Here is a 23,731-nt window from a genome sequence, read left to right on the forward strand (position 1 = left end):
ATTGTCTATATTGTAAAGTTAAGTATCTATACTTTTAAAATGGTGCCTTGATAATTCTCCTTTCAGGGTCCATTCTTAAACCGTTTTCGTGGTAATCAATTCTTTAGACATGTAGAAGAAGAGAGACAGAACTACATGTGACAAATGCTAGTTGCATCACTTTGTGTGCAACTGGAAGATTCTCTTCGTTCTACAGTGTGACGGGGTGTAGTATAGACTGATTTACAAATTACTAACAATGTGCACTTAAAAGCAATTTTGCTTTTTATAAAAGGATCAAGGATATATTCCACTCTTCTCTTACTTGCCAAGAAGAAAGTTTGGGTTTATTTTGCACCATTGGGTGAGATCACTATCTCAGAAAAGAGCATAGAATGTGCAAAAATAAAGTTTCTTACCTTTTAAATGCCCTAATTAGTTTTAACCTAATTTACAGTTTTTTAATTGAGAGAAACCATATACTTTACAGAATCTTGGTTTGCCACATGGCAAAAAAAGCGTTAAGGAGCTAGAAGCAATTTTGTTCTCAAATCCCATGATTTTTCATTTCATTATCAGGTTGGGACTGGCTTTAGTTTTACTGATGATACGGGATATGCAGTAAACCAAGATGATGTAGGAAGAGATTTATACAGGTAAATTGTGCCACCTTACTCCATTTCTTTCTTTGTGTTCATTCCTGTTCATCTTTATGTCCCCAAAGCTAGCACTGCTGACATCTTGTGGCCAGCTTCTAAAATCATTTTAATGAGCATTTACAGATAAGAATTGTTTTCTTCCTTTTTATTTCAAGGAATTTTTACATGACATTAGGATCATATGTAGTGGATACACTTATAGTTCATTCTAGTTCTAGAGAGATTCCCAATTTGAGCACATATGGGGAATATTGCTGCATTCAGTAACCTCTCTAGGGCAGGAATGAACTTTAAGTTCACTCAATGATTTGTTTCAGTAACCAGTATATTTAACAAAACAAAATTTTAAAAAAAGCACTTAAGGAGAAATTAGTGGAGGGGGAGGGATGGGGACTCAAAAAGATGAGGGAAAAATTGCCAGCCTGAGTATGCTTCTGTACCTTGTCCTGATCCCTGTAACGCCTAGATGTAGGAAGTAGGGGCCATAACAGAATTTCTTGAGCTTTATTTGTTCTTCATGTCTTGCTCCATTCCTTTGCGCACTATACTCTTTATAGCCACTTTTGGTTAAATGTTTCCTTGATTTCTGCTCATGCTCTTTAAAATGGCCTCCCCACCCCCCTTCTTCAAATTGCTGGTTTCCAAATGTCTGTCTTAAAAAATTCCTCTTGCTAGGCAGCCTCTTGTCCTTGTTGTTCCCAGTCCTTCATCAGTAAACTGTTGCCAGAGGTTCCTCAGCCAATACACATTGCTAAAGAGAGCAAAGTAAATCAAGATTTAGACTGTGATCTCGCACTGAGAGCTGTAGAGGGGAACCTCAGTGGGGTTCCATGAAACCGTGGGGTTCTGCTTGCATGGGTTTTGGTGCTGGAACAGGGCTGGAGAATCTTAATAATTTATTCAAAATGGGTGGCCTGCCCTTGTAGAGAAGGACCTATTGCTGAGAGGTTTTTGTGTGTTTGTTTTTATGTCCTACATAGAGTAAAAATGTAATCCTACCCTTCCACTGGTCCTTTTGCAGAACAGAATCTTTAGAAGGGTGGAAGACTACACCGAATACCTTGCATTAGGAATAGTTGCTTTACCACAAAATCTGGTGAGGGATACATGTCTCTCTATATTCCTAAGCATTAGAATTTGATCCTAGAGGGTGCTGAGCACAGAAGCACACACTTTGCTGTTCCAGGCTGAAGTGCTCTGCTGAGTTGGGCCAGAGTGCGTAGCACCTGGCTTGATGGAGCTGCATCTCTTTCTTTTCCTCTGAAGCGCCAAGTACCTTTTTGTTTGTGTTACTCCCATAGTAAATATTTTACTTGTTTAACTGGCAGACATCTTTGCTTTAATATGGAATTCAAGAAGTAATTTCATACATTTTGGAACTGTCTTTTGTTGTTAGCTTTTTCTCTAGGACTTTGTTACAAATTCCAGCTGACCTTCTATGTGGCTATTTACTGCAGGCATGAGACACATCTCCTTTTGCATGACATGTATAAAGAGAGGCTAATTCAAAGCGTCCATTGTTTATAGCTATTTTTTAGTTCTTTTAGCTTCAGGCTTTCCAAGCTGAAGAACAGCTAATCAAAGGGTAGTGCAGAAAACTGATTTCAGCTGTCCCTTTATAGGTTTCACATTTTTCATGCATCCCACCCTCTTTCCTGCAATTCAGAGGCGAGGGGAAGGAAGGAAGGTCTAAAATCTTCATCAGAAATTTGGGTCTAGTTACAGGAAATTGAGCAGTAGTGGTCAGTTTTTTTTAGCCGCCTATGAAACTTCAACCCTCTCATTTTTTATTTATTTATTTGTTGTTGGTGGTTGCCTACTGTGTTAGCAACTTTACTCACTCTTATAATCTTAGTAATGGACCCTTGTACCTTCAAAGTGTTGGGAGCCCAGTTACGATCACAGTGGTGTCTGTAGGTTATTCTGTGGCACCGCTTCAGAGGGAAGACCGCACCCTTCTTAGCTTGGGCATAAGTCAAAGGCAGTTGCAGTTTCCTCTTCCTGCCTTCTTTGAAAGGACAGCTTTGTTTCCTTTGACAGTGCGGTTTATAGCTTCCATGGTTTGTAGACCTAGCTTCATCAGTTGAAACTGTCAAAATGAAGTTCCACTGAGATTGAAGTAAGAAAACTAAAGTTAGTTAAACTTTAATGCATGGGTGGACATTATGCGAACTTCTCTCAAATGATTCAGGAATTTCTAAATATCGTGGTGTTTCAAAAACTTTTACTCTGTAAGGGTCAATTTAAAAATGCTATGACCTGTGATCTCTAAATCTGCTGCATTTTCCAGAAAATCTGTGAACACTGGAGCAGAAGATAACTCAGTCCAGAACTATATATTTGACATGCTCATTTAAATGAAGAGTAGGTTTAAAAACAAAAAAACCCATAGACCCTAGTGATATGAGTTTTCTAATGGAGAGAGTATTAATCCTAACAAACATATCCTATAAAACTCCATATGGGATTCTGCTGTGTATTTGGAGTAAATGTACTTTAAAATGATGTTGCTTAATTGGGGTGAGGTTAATTTCCATGTAGTCCTGATTTATACTTTTATTTATATTTCAGTGCACTCATCCAGTTTTTCCAGCTATTTCCAGACTATCAGAAAAATGACTTCTATGTTACAGGAGAAGTGAGTTCAGATAACTTTTTATTTTACTTTCAAGAAAACTGTCTATCTTCATAATTATTTGTGAACATGAAGAATAAATCTTCATTGCCCTTACTCTGACAGCAGAGTACTTAGAGGCCAGTGAACAGAATGATGGGTGGGGGAAAAGAAAACATTGACTCTTCTCAGGAGAGGAGTGAAGTGGAGCAATCACTTTTTCTCATGTAAAGCTTGTAGTCTTTCTTAGCAGACTATAAGCTTTTTGAAATATACTGTAATTCTTTAGGTATACCAATATCTGTTTCTTACCTTTTATACTGGCATATTTCACTCTTAAATATACACTTTTCACTTTCTGTCCTTACTGCTTCAGGATGATCAAATAGTAACTTTAAAAAGATGTGTATATTTCTCCTTTATGTACATCCAGGGAACAGTAGGCACGTATATCCTTTTCTCAATTTTATATATCCCTTTCCAGACACTGTTCTGAAAAACAGTCTGTTAATGGGATCTTTCTCTTGGAAGTATATGGAAACAAGTCATCAGCTAATTTCCCAAAACATACTGTAGCTAACTTTTGGATGGAAAAGCTTTGGTTTATTGTTTCCATACACACTGCATTTATACTAGTTAAGATTAAGGTCCTGCAAGGATCTGATCTTTCTAACTGCAGCGCTTTCCTATGACTTATTTTTGCTTTAACACCATGAAAAATTAATGGCAAACTTTTGCACACCTTCAGTTTCGTAACAGTAGTTTCCCATTTTTGCAGCAGGAACTTTTAATTTCTCCAATGAGACAAATTTCAGTCTTGAATGGAAGCATCTAGTGAACTTTATTTTCAGATGATGCTTTTTGGCAATCTAATCTACAATTTTAAAATGCAGAAAAAACAACTTTGAAAATGACATAGGAGGGGTCCATGTTTAATTTCCCTTAAGGACTTCATAATAGATTTACTCAGTCAACAAATAAAAATATGGCTTTCATAACTTTCAGCCCTGCATGCTACACAAGGGAGCTAAAAGCCCTGCTTGCTTTCTTTGGTTTGTGCATAACCAACAGAAACAGTAATTGGTATGTGGCTAACAATTCAGATGCGTGAGCCAGAAAGCTTGAGCATAAGCTCACTCTCTCCTAGATGTCTGGGCTCTGCAGTGCCCACTAGAAGTAAATAATAAAAACTTATTTAATCAGAGAGGTGTAGAATGAAGTCCTATCCTGTGTCCCTATGCACTTCAATCTGGCACCATTATGTGCCAGCTGAGTTGTCCAAAGTGCAGTCAGAGAACCAAATATGGCCTCTGGCTTTCTTTGTCCTGTAACTTCAAAATCAGGCAAAAACTGATCATCGGCAGGTTTTGTTGCTGTGGAACTCAGAGGCATTTCTATCGGTCTGTTAACAAAGACGCAAGTCCTGACCAATATTGTGTGTTTATTTGATGGCATGAACTCTACAGATCAGGCATGACACCTGATGAGTTGCCAGTGCACCACTCGCTGTGTCAAAGTTTATTTGCCCTTGGGCTATGTTAAACAAACCTTATTTATTATTAATAATTTTTATAACTGCCTAAAACTTAAGAAATAGGTCAAGAAATTAAAATATGTCCATGACTAGTTCAGCTCCTAAGAGAGACTGTGTGTGCAGAACAGGTTTTTTTCTTTGGGGTTTTAACTATTTTTATCTGTTAAACTAAAAAGTTTGTAGGCTTTTTTTCCTCTCAAAAACCTTTGTCCATTTGATATATGACCCATGAAGATACATGTACCAGAACTTTAATTAGTGCATGCCTCTAAGCTGTATGACTAGGATTGAATAAATGTCTGTCTTCCTAGTCTTTTCTTCCACCCTGACTTTTCGAGCACACCAGATGGCTTTAATGTCACTAAAGAGAGAGAAGTGTCTGATAACACAGGGCTCAAAAGTAAAACCTACTTAAAAAGAGTTCCATCTGCATTTAATTAATCTGCAGGAATCATTATTTTTAAATGTTCTTGTGAATCGCTGCCTCTCCATGGCAAAGATTCCCAGAAGCACTGTGCAGTGTAGTTGAAAATGTGAAATATAGTGAAAACCTACTGCATATCAAAAGAGCACCTGCATACAATTCACAGTGACTGAAATTAAGGGAGGGGAGTGGTTTGCTCTAAGAGAAAGGGCAAGGGTGCTTAGGGCTGTGGCATGCAGCAGGAAAGGGTCTAAACATTTTTTATATTGTTACACATCTTTTCAGTTTTGCAAGTACGTCCTGCCTCAAGGCTCAAACACAAATGAAGCAGGAGTCTCTTAGCCAAAATGGAGACTAAATGTATCAGAAAGGCAAAAGCCTGGCTCGTCTCATCCAGGTTCCAGAATGGAAGAGAACCAACTCTATCATCCTTTCTTCCTTACTTTAGTGAGTTTAGCTCCAGCTATTTCCCAGCAGAGCCTTCCCAATTCTTGCAACCAGAATCCAGCCCCAACTCTTTAGTACGTCTTTGTGTGGTATGTTGATAGGAATACAAGCAGGCTTAGCCTCCTTACTCTGCAAATAGCTATGCTCAGAGCAAGCAACTGGTCTTCCCTGCCAACCTCTGGATGGGGATTGGACTCCTCTATCACAGGGGCCATGTGAGGTCAAATTAATAAATACCTTAGGAAACATTAAGTTATCACTTAAAAGTAGGAAGAGAATAGACTAATAGTAATGTGGGTCTCTCCCATACTGAAATTCCTGTAGCCCTCCACTGTTAGGTTGGCAGGCAGAGAGCTCTTATGTGACAGAAGGATAGTGTGTGAGTGTAGATACTAATCAGGATGAGGAGCAAATGTCTTGAATGTCTGGTATCCTAAAGAATTCATGTGTATGGTTCTTCATGATGTCTATGGCTGAAGGCAGGTAAAATCTCTTGGCTTGGCTGTAGATATTTTGTACAAGAACCATATGTAGGCTTACAGACCATTGAGATTCCAAGTGCAGCCTCACTATCTTCTGTCCAAGCTGCTTATGCTTCTGGAGATCACAATTAAACCCCAGAGGCCTACTGGCACAAGGAATTTCCAGAATACAGAAAAGTCGGAGTGTAGATTCCCTCTCTTGCAGATAACCATCCGTGAATCAACTGGCACTCTGGCTGGGAGATCAGATATGCCTCTGTATTTGGAGACCCTTTCTGAGCTTGTAACTCCTATTGTTTTTCTATTGTTCATTCTTCTGTATTGTAGATGTCATATTTAAATAAAATCACTAGTACTAATGATGACATACCAAGATAATGTTGTGGTGTCATGGTTTGTGATCATCTGCTAGGTATTTGCATTTGGGAGCCCTTTTCTTTTCTAGGACAGGAACTTTCAAACTTGGGTGCCAAATTTAGGCACCAAAATCCACACTTGGGCACCAGTCCACGGCATGATGACTGAGCATGTGAAACTCCTGTTGAGCTTCATAGGGGCTGAGGGTGTTCAATATGTCTGGAAATGCCCCCTTTATTTTTCTATTTGTTGTAGGGTTTTCCAACACCCATCACAATTTCAGTACCTCCCAGGTAAATTAGGTCTGCATGGGGAAGTTCTGTAGGCTGAGTCTTCTGCTCCTCTCCCTTTCCTGACTAAGGAGGCTCTGTGTGGGATATATTTGATTGTAGTTTTACATTGTGCTCAAATATGACTCTAGGTATCTGAACTTGAGTGGCTAAAGATAAAAGTTTTGACCCTAGTCCCTGACAGTGCCTATTTTCTTCAGCAAGAAATCTGGTTACACACTTAATGGCTCTTGATGGGCTTTTGTGAAATAATAGTAACTGGACTTCAGCCACTTACTCAGTCTGACATTGCAAAATGAACTATGGCATTTTGCATTCCTGTTGACCACCTGGATCCATATTCCAAAAGCTGAGTGTACATCTAATACAAGCAATCATCTATCACCTTTGAGGTTCCTAGGTGAGGAATGAGAGATTCAGTACCACCACTGCCTGTATTATACACATGGACTGTCTTTAATGCTGTTACTCTGGCACCTTTATTAACAAGCACTCAATGAACTTTAATATTGTATTGTTCCTCTGTTCCTTCTGACTGGCCTTGGCCTTGATTCTCTTTAATCATAAAGCTTGAGGCATCATGTAAGGAGAATAGTGTTTCAAACTACTTAAACTCGGAATCCTTTCTGAAAGCTGTTTAAGTCTTTATTCAGCCACTTAAGGACTTGACTTTTAAATTAAATAGAATCAGAAAGCTGTCTCTACATATGAGCCTACGACAGATTGCTGTGTTGTATTAAATTTGGTTGTGCTTGCCAAGTTTTGTTAACTATTGTTAGGATCTGATTTTAAAATTCTGTACCAAAGTCCACTTTAATTTCAAAAGGACAAAATTCTGTTTTTTATTGTGGATTATTGGCTCTGTGCATTAGATATGAAATAGGTAAAAATAAAGTGGCAAAGTATGTGGTGGGACATAAAAAGGAGTGTCGGCTCCGGGTCAGATTTTCAAAATGAGGCAGTCTGAGCTATCAAATTCTTGTATGAGCAGTTTTTCATGCTTACATTTTTACACATGCAAATTGAGTAGCTGGATGCCTAAAACTTCACGGAAGTGCAACTTACATGTATACTTCAGTTTTTGCTCATATAATTTTGAAGTTATAGCCTTTTTGAAAATGGGACTAAATGAATTGTGGAGTGTACCTACAGTATGAGTTACTGGACTACTTTATAGTCACTGGCATTATAGAAAAAAGCTAAGTGCTGATCTCTGGAGACATCAATTTTGCTTAGAACAGTCATGCCTTAGGTTAAGTTAGTTGCTGGTTGCTGTAATATTTTTTGGCATTTAAGGGAAACTTGCAATTTTATTTTAAAAATATAATACTATAATCTACTTGTAAAAAATTCTAAAATGCCCATATTCTCATAGTCTTTAAGGTCAGCAGGGACCATCATGATCATCTAGTCTGACCTCCTGTGCATTGCGGGCCACAGAACCTTTACAGTTTATTTTCACTAAAAGTACTGGTGTTGCCCTTTTCACAGTAACTTCATAAGAGAAAATAAACATATCACGCTTCAATTAGTCTTGCTTAAAAAAAAAGGTAAAAGAAAGACATGGACTTAAGAGGTTTAGGAATAATGGGTTACAAGTTAAAAAGGATCCTGGAAAGCTATTTTCATTCGTGGGCGGGGGGGAGGAATACAGAAAACCAAACTGGGTCTTGTGCTATAACAAGTCAACCTTCAAATGAACCACAGTCAGATAGGTGAGGAGCTCTGTGCTTGTTCCTTCTCTTGTCTGTTTAGGCATGCACAGAGCAGAGTGTGCTTTTAGGGCTTTTGCAAGCCATGTGCTTGTGAACATGCAGTCATTCATGTACGTGCCTCATTGAAAAGGGGATATTTCAAACAAATCTGTTGGCAACATAAGTTTAGAGAGATTCTCTATGAGGAAAACACTTAATATTTTCTTGTTTGTTTGGATTGCATGCTCTATAGGGGAGGGACTGTATGTACATGGGGTAGTGGTCTTGATCTCACTTGGGCCCTGTAAATGTTGCTGTAATACAGTAGTAAATAATGTGTGGGCCTAAACCAGACAGTACATTGGCTTGTTTGTTTTTTACTCTTCTCTGAACTGTATTTTTTTTTCTGAGGTTCTTTTTGAGGAAAATCTGTTTGCACGTACAAGTGTGTTGGCAGGCTCTTTGGTCTATAGCAGTGGTTCTCAACCAGGGGTCTGGGGCTCCCTGGGGGCCATGAGCAGGTTTCAGGGGGGCCATCACGCAGGGCCAGTGTTAGACTTGCTGGGGTCCAGGGCAGAAAGTCAAAACCCCACCGTCTGCAGCTGAAGTCTGAGCAATGGGGCCCCAGGCAGTTGCCCAGCTTGCTACCCTCTAACACCGACCCTGGGTTTTATATACAGAAAAACAGTTGTGGCACAGGTGGGCCATGGAGGTTTTTATAGCATGTGCGGGGGGGGAAGGGGGCTTAAAAAGAAAAAGGTTGAGAACCCCTGTTATGTAGATTATAGCTCTGGGAACCATTCACTATTCAGCCAGCAGGAGGGGCACAGTCCATCTGGCTTTTCAATAAACAAGCACTATGTATGTTAGGGTCCTTCTAGAAGAAGCAATATGGTAGCTATTATGTCCGCTTCATTTAACTTTTAATTGAAGAATTTGAGTGACATTTCATGCCAAATAGTCTGGGCCCAAACTTTGTTGACAGTATGGCTTTTCAGATTATAAAGCTATACATTTCTCTGTCTAAAGTTTCTCTATTTCTAATTACATCTCTCTCCCTGCTCCCCCCACCCATTTCCCTCACTGTCTGTTTGGTCATAAAGGTCTGAGGTGAAATCCTGGCTTTTCTGAAGTCAATGGCAAGACTCCCATTTAGTTAAATAGAGACAAGATTTCACCCTTGGCCTATGCATAAAGTTGAACCTCTTTGACTAAATTGGCTTAAATATAATACTTGTAGTCAAGCTTGCCCTTGCAAGCTAAAGTGATAGAACACAGATTTAAGCAGATGTGTGTCCATGCAAGGATTTGCATTGGTGTAATTCACTAGTGCAAGTTTGGGCCCTTAGGCTGTCTGTTTTTTAAAGAATTCCATTATGTAGGTAGGTAATATTTAGAGACCGCTCTTTTGCCTAAAGAAAAGGAGTACTTGTGGCACCTTTGAGACTAACAAAATTATTTGAGCATAAGCTTTTGTGAGCTACAGGTCACTTCATCGACAGCATGGTAACTAACTATATCTAAGAGCTGTGGCAGAGTAAATCCTCTAGCAATAGTAACTGCTAATGCATGTGTAATTCTGCTCAAAGGACATAGTTTTCGTTATAGTTTTGTTCTCTGCAACTACACTGTTTCTGAAGGGGGCAGATTCCTGTTTGACTTCTTAGCTGGGAAGCCATTTCTTTGCTAATAACAATTGGCAGGGGCATAATAAATCTGCAGAAATTTGTTTAAAAAAAAATTACAGGATAGTGTGGGTGAGACCGTGCCTGACACTAGCCTCAAGAAGGCTAGTTTTATTATTCTTTGCACTTCAGGATGGTCTGTTTTCCAGTTTTCATAGGAATAGGTGAATAAATACAGCCTACCACACCGAGGACACTTAAACAAGTGTTTTTCATAAAGTAAAACATGCAGTCTGCTCTCTGTGGAAAAATGAAGATACTCTGTCAGTCCACTTGCCTACCCCATTACTCACCATGTGCTGTCCATTTCACTGAGTTAGCATAAATTAGATTTCAGTCTTGCTGGATCATTTGACTGCAAAGGGTATAGTACACCCGTCTGGCACCAGACAAATATGTTACCACTGTAATTTATAGTGGTACTAAATAGTCCATATTTTACAATCTACCTGAAACTGTGCTATAGGAACTTAGTGTTAGGTTTATATGAATAAGTAGACTTCCAACTAATACATTCATAGATCTGAGACACATTCTGTCTCTTCCTTCCTCTGAAGGTACGATGGAATTTAAATTTTTGTGTCTACTTCATGGGTTCTTCTGTTCTTCTCCTTCCCTAGCATTATGGCATTAAATATACCCATACAATCTTATTATAGTTGAAAAGCTGTATTCAAAAGCCTTAAAGGTGGCCAGATTCGAGTTTAGCCTTGCCTCTAGATGCATGTTTCACAGCCAAACTCCTTCAACAGAGAAAATACCTTCTTTGGATCTTGCATGCTTATCCCATTGCTTTGTCAGTTGTTTGTCACGGAGGAGCCTTGCCAGGTCATGGATGAAGACAGAATAGCTGATGTACCTGGGACATGACTTGGTGGTGGGCTTTGGTGATCAGTCTTTGGGAGACAGAATAGGTTGAAGCTGATGGGTGATATGTTTGTCTGAAGGGGAAGGCTACTGCCTTTGCATTGCTTCCAGTTTCAGCCCCAATTTGTGATCAGATTCTTGTCTGAGAGGAAGGAATGAGGCTTCTTAGCAAGCTGAAGGCAAAAGGCTTTTTTTTTTTGTTTTGTTTTTTGCATCTGATGATGCTAATTATTGTTTAGAGTCCTCACGGTATTCTGAACAGGGGATAGATGCTTTTGATGGAAGGTCTGGGAGAGGGCAGGGGAAAGAGTGGTTAGAATACCAGGAAGTAGCATTAAACATGTATACCTTTCCTAAAGGTATTGTCACTGAGTCCCTACTTGGATTCAACATTTACGATCTCGCAGTTGCTCTATGATTGGTGTCTATTTTAATCTAATTATGATTGACAGTATTGGCAATGCTTCTGTGTCAGATGAATCCAGGGGTCAAATTGGGAGGAAAAGAATTGTGGAATTCTTCCGAGCTCCACCTACAAAATAGGCCAGTTCTGACTCTCCAGAATGAGATGCTGCTCACAGTAGATTGTGCACAAAATATGATTGTGCATGCTATGAACTCTACTAGCCTAGCAGCTTGGCTCTCCCTTGATGGGGCTTGAGTATTACCAGTGGTTCTGCTGGAATCCTTGGCCTTGATTCTTGAAAGAGAAAGAAGGTCTCCCAAACATCTCCTGCTTGTGGCACCAAATGAGACATCACTCTCAGTAAATTGTGCAAATCTATGTCCTTGTCTACAGTATGCTGGTAAAATTATACCAGGAAAATCCTGTGGTGTGGTTGTAATTATACTGGGATGAAAATGCTTACACCAGTATAGCTTATGCCATTTCACTGAACTGGCATATATACTGTGATACACCAGTATAACTACCTCCACCCTAAAGCTTTTGCAGGCAGAGCTATGTTGATTTAAGAAAAAAAATCTCACTCCTGATTGATATAGCTGTGCCTGTAAAATGTAAGTGTATATCGGGCCTTAAAACATAAACATCAGTATTAACAATCTTAAATGGCCCTCTGAGTTAACGTCTATGTTAGGCACGTTACCTACCACCCTGTACCAGCCCAGTCCAACTCAAGGATAAACCGGGCCAGGCATGAGATCATTAGCCAAACTATTTTAGAGTGGGATTTCTATGGGATTTGGATGTGCATTTTCCATTATAAATAATGGAAATGGGTGATTCCAACCCCTTAGGGTTTGACTATTTCAACCTTAATGTCTTAAATCATTTTTGATAATGAATTTATTTAAACTCTGTGTTCATGAGGAATAAATTAGCCGCATATCAGTGAGGGATAGAAAATAAAGAATGGAAACCTGCAGTAACTCTATGAAAGTGAAATAAAATATTGTTAGTTTGTCTAATGTAGAAATACTCAAGTTGTAATACACAGTAAAGCAATATTATTTCAAACTGAATCACCTACGATTCCATTCTCTCCAGTCTTATGCAGGGAAGTATGTGCCTGCTATTGGCTACTACATCTATACCCATAGTTCCAAAGCCAAAGTTAAGATCAACTTCAAAGGAGTTGCTATTGGTGATGGTTTCTGTGACCCTGAAATGGTAAACTTTACATATTTTTTTTCTATTCTTTTTGTACTTAATTAAATGGAGTGCTTTTCTCATATTACAGTCCTATCTAGATAAAAGGTAGTTGTTTCCCAAGTGACTTCCTAATGACTTTAAACCTTTAATATTTGCCAAATGTTTCCAAACATCAAGTTACTAGATCAATTTTTTTTTTATTAAAATTTTACTCAGTTGAGTTCAGTGACTGATCTAGAATTTTAAAAAGGCGATCTTGGAAAAGTAAAATATGCCTTCCTAACCTATCAGCTTCCTTTCTTGTGTGCCTGTCTGGTAGATGCTGGGTGGCTATGCACAATTCCTGTACCAAATTGGCTTGGTGGATGAGAAGCAGAGGGAGTATATCCAGCAGCAGACTGACCTGGGAGTAATTTATATCCAGCAGAAGAAGTGGATGAAAGCCTTTGAAGTACGTATCAGAGGCCCCCATGTTGGCCTTTAGCAATTAAAACCATCTGAACTGAGTAAGGGGTCAGAAAGAAGCATAACGAAGATCAGAAGTTTGATGCTGGAGAAGGTGCCCATTATAACATGGCGGGGGGAAGAGGGAGTAGGGAATGAAAAGAAAGAAAAGGACTGTCCATAGAATTTGTTTTGGCCTCATTTAAAACAGAGGCTTTAGAATATGTTTATACAGTCCTGTCTTTCATTAACTGTTTTTGTTTCTTTAACTAAATGCTTACATGCCCTGAAGGTTTAACTTGCCCATGGAACTTAGAAGAAATGCTGTCTAGAGAGCTGCTGCATATACTTGAACGTGCTATTAAATCTTATATATTCAAAAATAGTGGCCGCATTTCATAGATGCGGTTAATCAGTGTCTGCAAGGAATATTGCTTAGTGGTTCGTGGATGCCCATGTTGCAAGATGTGGTGGCATCTAAGATTACGGAGTGCAGGCGTTTTCTCTACACGAAGTACAGACGTCCCCCGACTATATGCAATCGTTCCATTCTGGAAAGCCTTGCATAACTCAAATTTTGCATAAATCGGAAACATATACCCGTACGTTACACAAAAATTTCCACAACTCGAAAAGCCTGCTTATGGAACTTTCTCCATAAGTGCGAATTTGCATAAATTGGGTCTTGCGTAACCCGGGAAGCATCTGTAACTCATTGGAAGTGCATTATAGTAACTGTTCTGAGTTTATAATCTCTGTTGTATGTTTTAAATAAGTAACTTTTCTTTTGTATAATTTAAGCATTATAATGGGAGAATATGCATCATATTTATTATGTGGGTATTTTCTGGTTAGACACTTTTAATATACAGATAACACTTCTCACAATGTTTGCAAAATAGGATGAAAATAAGAAAATTGTTACTTTTTAGGGAAAAGATCTCCCCAGAGGTTGGGTAAGTAGCTTGGCAGTGGATTACTTGTGGGATACTCAGACACTACAGTACTGAGTGCCATAGAAGTACCTAAGATTAATAGTTAAGCAAGATAATCAAAATTTAGGCATGTAAATAGAAGTGGCTTGACACTTAAAGATGAACACCTGCAGCTCCCTTGATTTCAGTGAGAGGGATTGTTAAGCACTTCTGAAAGTAAACATCCTTCTATTTTAGTGGCTAAATATGGATTTAGGAGCCTAGATTAGGTACCCAGCTGTGGAAGTCTTGCACTATGTAGTTACTAGAGGTTAAAATTTTGAATCATCTTTGGTCACAGGGTGCCAATTTCAAACTTGTGACTAGTGGAAATTTGCTGTATCACCATTCAGAATCAGCTAGCTTTGCTCATGAATGAAGAACACTGTGTGGGGAAACTGGCACAATGGCTACTAACAGTGTCCATCATGCCAGAAAATGTACCAAATATAAAAGTTTGAACCTGTTTCTCAGCCCCACACAAATAGAATGCTTGAATCATAATATTTATAAGATCCTTTATCTTAGCCTGGAGGATAAGGTTTCTTCAACACCTCAGAGGCCGGTATTTACTCTTCAACCATAGAATCATAGAATATCAGGGTTGGAAGGGACCTCAGGAGGTCATCTAGTCCCACCCCCTGCTCAAAGCAGGACCAATCCCCAATTAAATCATCCCAGCCAGGGCTTTGTCAAGCCTGACCTTAAAAACTTCAAAGGAAGGAGATTCCACCACCTCCCTAGGTAACACATTCCAGTGTTGCACCACCCTCCTAGTGAAAAAGTTTTTCCTAATATCCAACCTAAATCTCCCCCACTGCAACTTGAAACCATTACTCCTTGTTCTGTCATCTGCTACCACTGAGAACGGTCTAGAGCCATCCTCTTTGGCACCCCCTTTCAGGTAGTTGAAAGCAGCTATCAAATCCCCTCTCATTCTTCTCTTCCGTAGACTAAACATCCCCAGTTCCCTTAGCCTCTCCTCATAAGTCATGTGTTCCAGTCCCCTAATAATTTTTGTTGTCCTCCACTGGACTCTTTCCAATTTTTCCACATCCTTCTTATAGTGTGGGGCCCAAAACTGGACACAGTACTCCAGATGAGGCCTCACCAGTGTCGAATAGAGGGGAACGATCACGTCCCTCGATCTGCTGGCAATGCCCCTACTTATACAGCCCAAAATGCCGGTAGCCTTTTTGGCAACAAGGGCACAGTGTTGACTCATATCCAGCTTCTCGTCCACTGTAACCCCTAGGTCCTTTTCTGCAGAACTGCTGCCTAGCCATTTAGTCCCTAGTCTGTAGCAATGCATGGGATTCTTCTGTCGTAAGTGCAGGACTCTCACTTGTCTTTGTTGAACCTCATCAGATTTCTTTTGGCCCAATCCTCCAAGTTGTCTAGGTCCATCTGTATCCTATCCCTACCTCCAGCGTATCTACCACTCCCCCCAGTTTAGTGTCATCTGCAAACTTGCTGAGGGTGCAATCCACACCATCCTCCAGATCATTTATGAAGATATTGAACAAAACCGGCCCCAGGACCGACCCTTGGGGCACTCCACTTGATACCAGCTGCAAACTAGACATGGAGCCATTGATCACTACCCGTTGAGCCCGACAATCGAGTCAGCTTTCTATCCACCTTATAGTCCATTCATCCAGCCCATACTTCTTTAACTTGCTGGCAAGAATACTGTGGGAGACCAGTGTCAAAAGCTTTGCTAAAGTCAAGGAACAACACGTCCACTGCTTTCCCTTCATCCACAGAACCAGTTATCTCATCATAGAAGGCAATTAGATTAGTCCGGCATGACTTTCCCTTGGTGAATCCATGCTGACTGTTTCTGATCACTTTCCTCTCCTCTAAGTGCTTCAGAATTGATTCCTTGAGGCCCTGTTCCATGATTTTTCCAGGGACTGAGGTGAGGATGACTGGCCTGAAGTTCCCAGGATCCTCCTCCTTCCCTTTTTTAAAGATGGGCACTACATTAGCCTTTTTCCAGTTGTCCGGGAGTTCCCCCGATTGCCATGAGTTTTCAAAGATAATGGCCAATGGCGCTGCAATCACATCCGCCAACTCCTTTAGCACACTCAGATGCAACGCATCCAGCCCCATGGACTTGTGCACATCCAGCTTTTCTAAAAAGTCCCGAACCACTTCTTTCTCCACAGAGGGCTGGTCACCTCCTCCCTATGCTGTGCTGCCCAGTGCAGTAGTCTGGGAGCTGACCTTGTTCGTGAAGACAGAGGCAAAAAAAGCACTGAGTACATTAGCTTTTTCCACATCCTCTGTCACTAGGTTGCCTCCATCATTCAGTAAGGGACCCACACTTTCCTTGACTTTCTTCTTGTTGCTAACATACCTGAAGAAACCCTTCTTGTTACTCTTAACATCTCTTGCTAGCTGCAACTCCAAGTGTGATTTGGCCTTCCTGATTTCACTCCTGCATGCCTGAGCAATATTTTTATACTCCTCCCTGGTCATTTGTCCAATATTCCGCTTCTTGTAAGCTTCTTTTTTGTATTTAAGATCAGCAAGGATTTCACTGTTAAGCCAAGCTGGTCGCCTGCCATATTTACTATTCTTTCTACATATCGGGATGGTTTGTCCCTGTAACCTCAATAAGGATTCTTTAAAATACAGCCAACGAGTAAGCTACCCAAACAGTTCTAATCTGAAACCCTGGCCCAACTGACTTCTGGATTTCTAGGGCTGATGTCAATAGGGCCAGGATTTCACCTCTAGACACTAAAGACCTGGTCCTGTAAAGTTCTGCATACCATCCATTTCCACTGTGGGATAAAGGCTCATGTGTATTTTGTATTCATGCCATAATACAGATGAACTAAATAGGTTGAATAACAGGGTGTCGCAAAAGCTTGTGTATTTGTCATGGGAAAATAAACTTTGAAGTTAGCTTTTGTAACCTTGTAGTAAAAAGTTATTAGGCCATGAAGCTGATTTACACCAGCTGGGCATCTAGCCCATTAATTTTTGTCTCAGTGAAAATGAAGAAACATGCCAGCTCCCAAAGTGAAAGAAGAGGTTTAACCTATCCACTTCAATATGTTTGAAACATTTCTGCATATTCCACTTGCATATTGTATCTGTACAAGAAATACAAGTTACTACAACAGTTACTACAATTGCTTTAAGAGTACCAGTACCTGTTTGTTCAGGGCAGAAGTTTCTCATAAACACATCTCGTTAATAGATATTTGAGCCTGTTGCTGCTGGCTGCCATGTTAAGTGACCTTATTTGTGACACTAGTAATTTGGGAGAAATGTGAGATGTTGTAAACTGGGTTTGAGCCTGTCTTTGATTGTTGAAACAAGCTTTAACTTTGATCTTTAAAAATGAGTTAGCATGAAGGACTGGCTGTGGGAGCAAAAGTGAAGGACTGAACATTTTGTAATAGATGTAATGATAAACGTGTTTACAGTATATTACTAGAATAAATTACACTTCCACCCAGCTTGAATTTCTGAGGGGGGAAAAATACAAAAGTTAAATGACAAAGTGGCAGATTTCAAAGAAATGCATTCCTTAAGGATAACTTTCAGTTGGTACAGATTTCAAACCTGTTTTTTTTTTTTAAAAAAAAAACCCTCCAAAGTGAAAAATAATTTTGCTTCTACAGTGTATCTTTCATGCAAACAGTAATTCAGCACTTATGGTTAACTCTTGTTTGATAAAATATTAAAATTAATTTTGAATTCAAAACTTATGACTGTCAGTATGACATGAGTGTATTTTTATAACACAACAGAGGGATGCCAACATGATTTATAAAATAATAGTTCAAATTCATTTCTGTTGGAGTGGGGCACAAGTTCTTGTTCTGCACATGTGACTCTTGACTTCGTTTCTTTACATTTGTGTACATTAATGTTTCCACTTCAGGGAGTCAGTGGTGATGGCTGAGGGTTGGGCAGAGTGGTCTCTGAACTATCATGGGTGTAGCTTCAATAATCTCTCTTAGAAGCATATGTAGTTGCCTTTATTACATGTTGAACTATTTAACGCTTCAGTATATGCTTCTAAGACAGAAAAATAACTTTACTTTGCATAAGGATGCATGTTGAAGAGGCTAAACCTTTTATAAAAGGATCAAGCTAAGTATTAAAGGTCTTTCTATGGATTTTTAATGGGACTTAGAACAAGCCCCAAGAATAATCTGGTAAGGATCCAGATTGCAAAATTCCCAGCGTTCTAATTTCCTTTTTCTAGCTAATGGGACTAAACTGGTTTCTAGGCAAAAGATCTTATTTTATTCCAAGTTCTTGTCATATCTTTTTAATTGTTGGTAATATCACAGAGTTGTTAATAAAGCTCCTTAAGCTTCAAAACCTAAAGACCCTTTCCAGTCAACCCACCATCCCACCCACCATTGAGTGACTAGATGGGCAACAGACTCAACCTGTTGAACCAAGGTAAGGGGCAAATTCTGGATTAGAAGGCCTCTTTGAGAACGCTCTGACAGTGGGCACATAAATCAGGGGTAATTGGTCTGAAGATTCCAGCCGCTTAAAGTGATAAAGCCATAAAGAGCTTAATATTTCAAAGAAACTCCTTGAATTGTACCCAGAAACCATCTGGAAGCCAGTGCAGTCTGTGAAGGATAAATGCATGACACTAAATGAGAAGGCAGAATGCATCTGTCCTAGATTGAGATTTTTGAGTGGTTTTCAGGTGTAACCCATATTCCAATCTGAAATCATCAGATAGCAAACTAAAAGTAAAACTCAAGTTTAGAAGCCATAAATAAATATACAAGTAATCATAAATATAGACAGGCAAGCCCATATACTGCATAAATAGCAGTGAATTCTTTTTCATAATCAAATGGATAACCTTTGGACTTTGCAATACACATAGACGAAAGTGTAGACTGTAAAGATATTTACATTATTTAGAGGCAAATTTAGGTTCATGAACTGTCAAGGTTCCTCCCCCACTCTGAACTCTAGGGTACAGATGTGGGGACCTGCATGAAAACCTCCTAAGCTTAATTTTACCAGCTTAGGTTAAAACTTCCCCAAGGTACAAATTAATTTTACCCTTTGGCCTTGGAATTTCCACTGCCACCACCAAACTTTAACTGGGCTTACTGGGAAACGTAGTTTGGACACGTCTTTCCCCCCAAAATCCTCCCAACCCTTGCACCCCACTTCCTGGGAAAGGTTTGGTAAAAATCCTCACCAATTTGCATAGGTGGCCACAGACCCAAACGCTTGGATCTTAGAACAATGAAAAAGCATTCAGTTTTCTTACAAGAAGACTTTTAATAGAAGTAAAGGAATCGCCTCTGTAAAATCAGGATGGTAAATACCTTACAGGGTAATTAGATTCAAAACATAGAGAATCCCTCTAGGCAAAACCTTAAGTTACAAAAAAGACACATAGACAGGAATAGTCATTCTATTCAGCACAATTCTTTTCTCAGCCATTTAAAGAAATCACAATCTAACACATACCTAGCTAGATTATTTACAAAAAGTTCTAAGACTCCATTCCTGTCTGTCCCCGGCAAAAGCAGCATACAGACAGACATAGACCCTTTGTTTCTCTCCCTCCTCCCAGCTTTTGAAAGTATCTTGTCTCCTCATTGGTCATTTTGGTCAGGTGCCAGCGAGGTTACCTTTAGCTTCTTAACCCTTTACAGGTGAGAGGATTTTTCCTCTGGCCAGGAGGGATTTTAAAGGGGTTTACCCTTCCCTTTATATTTATGACATGAACCATGAAAGTATATTCCTGAAATTGACTGGAAAAGATTCTGTTCTCTTATAATTGTCGCTTTAGCTTTGGAAACTTAAATAGCTTTCTAATATTAATGCATGGAATGAAATTCATATTTAAACTCCAGTAAGAACATGAGATAAAGAGTAAGTTTAATTGAGAAGCAGTTTTGATTGTATGTTTTGTATTTTAAATACATATGTTTATCTTGGTTTCTCCCTCCAGGTATTTGATACTCTTTTGAATGGTGATGAAACAAATTCTTCCTACGTTCAGAATGTTACAGGATGTAGTAACTACTTTAACTTTTTGCTGTGCCAGGTAAACTTACTATTGCAATAACCAAAAGCCCCAAAACAAAAGAAATTTACTGTCTAACATAAGCAAATGTCTTATTCTGTATGTCAGGGTTAGGAAATTGCCTGAATGTAGTAAAGGTGTGTGTATAAATGTAATTTTAGTGCCAGTCTACCCACACACCTAAGCACATGCTTAGCTCAAAGTATGAGTTTTCCCACTGACTTCAAAGAAAATATTCACATGCTTAAAGTTAAGCACTTAAATACTTTAGCTGATCAAGGCCTTACTCAGCTTAAACACTTGGTCTTTAAGCCATCTTTTGTAGAATGCACTTTGCAATGTTAGAGAGCTGCTATGTATTTCACAAATTCAAGCCCGATCATGTTTGGTAATAGAATGATCTCTGATGGGAGTTGAATTCCTTTCCATATACAGCAGAAATAGAACAGTATGGCATCTAAAATATCTGGTAATAAGTCGGTTTAGACATCCCCCTCCATTTTCTCTTTAGGTTCAAGAAGAGCTGGGGGGAGGAGGGACCTTCCCCTTTATTGTAGCTTATTTTAGAGTATCAGTGGACTCACTGGCTAATGTCTTGAATAAACAAGAGTTGGCAGGGGTCAGGGGTTTTGATCTTTATGTATGTGGTCACACTGCCGAAAATTGTGTTTTGTTTAATGCAGCTTTCTTGTAACAGGAGCCTGCTGACCAGGAATATTTTGGAGCGTTTTTATCACTCTCAGAAGTGAGGAAAGCTATCCATGTGGGAAATCTTACCTTCCATGATGGGTCTGCAGTTGAGAAGCATTTGCTTGAAGATGTCATGAAGACAATAAAGCCATGGTTAGCTGTAATTATGGATAATTACAGGGTAAGAAAGTAATGGCTTCTAACTTCCTACTCTGGGGGTATATCTTCACTACAGAATTAACCCAGGCTCTTATCCCTAACCTGCTCTGGTGTGTGCACACAAACCTCGGACCGGAGTATGGTGCTTTCAACCCAGGCTAACAGGCCCATCCTGGGGTCTAAGCTAAAGCTCAAGTGTTGTTATCACGTCAGGCAGTAAGCCACCCACTTTTCAGGCAGAATGTAGTCTATCTAGTGCTGGTAGCCCGTCGGAACCATCAGTGGAAGAAATCAAAAATAGCTTGGTATCAGGAATGAATAGATGAAAGTTGTAGCAGTAAATTTTTGGTAAACAAGATTGTGTCTTGGTAGGTGTTCACCAACTATCTGAGCTCTGACATGGCTGAATTGTCATAAAGTGAGCAATAATGCACTTAGAAATACAGTTGGGCGTTAACACATCATAATTTATTGTGGGGAATATGTGAAGAAAAAAGAATGCCATGTGGTACTTGTAGTGATGGGAATAGGGCCAACTGGTCTTTCATAGAGCATAATAACATATAGATTAAGAGCTACTTACCTGGTGTTTTCCCACTGGACACTTGGAATTGTATCAAGAATGCACACAACCATTATTTGTAGCACCCACTCTGTTCTTAGTTAAACTATTATCATTTTTCTTTTGACAATGTGGCATTAATAACTAATAATCTGATTTGAAAAAAAAATTAAAATCAAGCTTTTAATGCTCGGTTTAGCCTATTGAAAAGTTGAGGGCCCAGATCATCCATTATGGCTGAGAGGAATGGCCCAGTGCAATTTGGGAGAGGTCAGGGTGAAAATATGGCCTTTATGTTCCTCAGTCCTATGCGAGTCCTGTACTGGGTTCAGGCCTCTGGCCTAATATATCGGATTTAAAGGCTGCTCTGAAGTTGCACTGGCTGCCAGCAGCCCCAAGGGTGCAATATGGCAGCCAGGGATCAGCATTGCATAGGCAAGCTCGGGTCACATTTGCGATGTTGGGAGCAAAACCTCTTCATGACATCCCAGGATCTGGGCCAAGATTCTTAAATGTAGCTGTGATGCCAAGGGATGTGAGCTCGGAAGACCGTGCAGATTTCTTGTTTTGAAACTACAATAGTCATTTTACTCAACTCAGTAGTCTGAGGTAAGAAGCACTTTTACAAAACTTGTGAGTTTATTTCAGTTTTTAAATCTCTCCTCTTCTGAAAGTTTGTCATGTCTAATTTATTTTGCTCATCTGTGGCTCTGTTTTTTGCTATATATCTCTTGAGAGCTTAGCACGGTATTCAAGGTATACAATTGATTATATAATTTCAATACTCATTCTTTATATAATATGTACTTTATTTACCTGTTTGACAATTGCTGTCCATTTAGCAGATATTTTCATTGAGTTGTCCACAGTGACACCCAACAGGTGTTAGTGGTTACAACTAATTTAGAACCTAGCACAATATGCTTTATTTTCTGTTTGTCAAAACTGAATTTCATCTGTTGTTAATGCTGCCTGGTTATCTAGTTGTGTGTGTGCTCTCTGAAGTTCCTCAATTTTCTCCAGTCTCAACTAAGTAATAATTTTGTATCTTTGGAAAAACATTGCCACCTCACTCTTCAGCCCTCTTCTGGAACACTAATGCGTATATTCAGCACTGTTTTCTTTATCTATCTCTGGGGTGTTTCACTATGATTTTTTTTTTCCATACTGAAAACAGGCTGTTCATTCCTACTCCTTGTTTTCTACCTCTCTACCAATTTTTTGTACAGTACAGTACTTTTATCATTCATTAGCTCCTTAGCTATTTGCTTTTCAAATTCCTTCTTATTCTCTCAATTCCCATCTTCCATTTTTCCTGCCATGTTTTGTTCCTCTCACATGGGCTGAATTTCTATTTCCTGAAGGGTACCTGTGTGTCTCAACTAACCTCCAGATGGTTTGCCATTAAACCAAACCTAGAGTTGTTTGCTTCCTTTTTTGTTTAGTTGTATGCCTATCTCCTGTAACTCTTTTACAGAAGCAGCACTTGTGGTTACATAATTGATCTTACATTTCTTAAGCAAAACAAAATGATCTGTTGCATAAGAACTACTCAACAGGAAGAGCAGGACAGGCAAAACTGGTGGGAAAAGTGCAGTTTTAGTGGGAAGGGGAAAGTGGCGGTCAGGAGCTAGGGAAACTATCCAGTATGTTCTAGCTGCTTTGTGCTCCTCTAGACTGAGGTGCAAAGTTACAGTTCAAGGAGAAAAAGGTTGTAACGTTCATGCTACGTACCTTTAAATAATTAAATAGTACATTGTAGCATTTTCTTTAGGATTCTACATGTAGGAAATATTTAATTCTAAAAACAAAGGAATTCCCACAAAAATTACATTAAATTGGAGTTAAGGTTGTGAATATATCAATAATTTCAGTAAAACTTTATAGTGATATAATTATACAAGAAACAAGTATTACAAACCATGAAATTCAGAGTTCAGGTTCAACTTAAAAGAAATTCATGTTAAGATATGAAAATACATAAAGTACTCAAACAACCTTAACTCTGCCCTATAGTGACACTGGGGAAGGGGGAGGGCGTGGAAATAGTCTTTTTAGAAAAAATCAGTTTAATCTGTGAATAAGAACACTAAAAGATAACACTAATTGTAGGCTTATTGCATGGCATCAAAACAGGGCAAAGTTAAGGTTGTTGAAGTGTGATATTCTTTTAGAAAATGAGATGTCAGAGGATCTCTGTAGAAGTCTGGCGTAT

At 39.2% G+C, this 23,731-nt stretch overlaps 1 protein-coding gene across 1 annotated transcript in view; it reads left to right on the forward strand.

Moving 5' to 3' along the window:
* The window catches only part of CPVL (carboxypeptidase vitellogenic like), an 89,208-nt gene that overhangs the window by 18,610 nt on the left and 46,867 nt on the right, over positions 1-23,731 (forward strand). Inside the window, exons 6-11 of the mRNA XM_077809318.1 lie at positions 559-635; positions 3,210-3,276; positions 12,543-12,665; positions 12,967-13,098; positions 20,031-20,126; positions 20,803-20,976. Coding sequence (XP_077665444.1) covers positions 559-635; positions 3,210-3,276; positions 12,543-12,665; positions 12,967-13,098; positions 20,031-20,126; positions 20,803-20,976 — 669 coding nt within the window. The remainder of the gene's footprint in view (positions 1-558; positions 636-3,209; positions 3,277-12,542; positions 12,666-12,966; positions 13,099-20,030; positions 20,127-20,802; positions 20,977-23,731) is intronic.

The sequence above is a fragment of the Eretmochelys imbricata genome, chromosome 2 (assembly GCF_965152235.1).
Source record: "Eretmochelys imbricata isolate rEreImb1 chromosome 2, rEreImb1.hap1, whole genome shotgun sequence".
NCBI classification, from domain to species: Eukaryota; Metazoa; Chordata; order Testudines; family Cheloniidae; genus Eretmochelys; species Eretmochelys imbricata.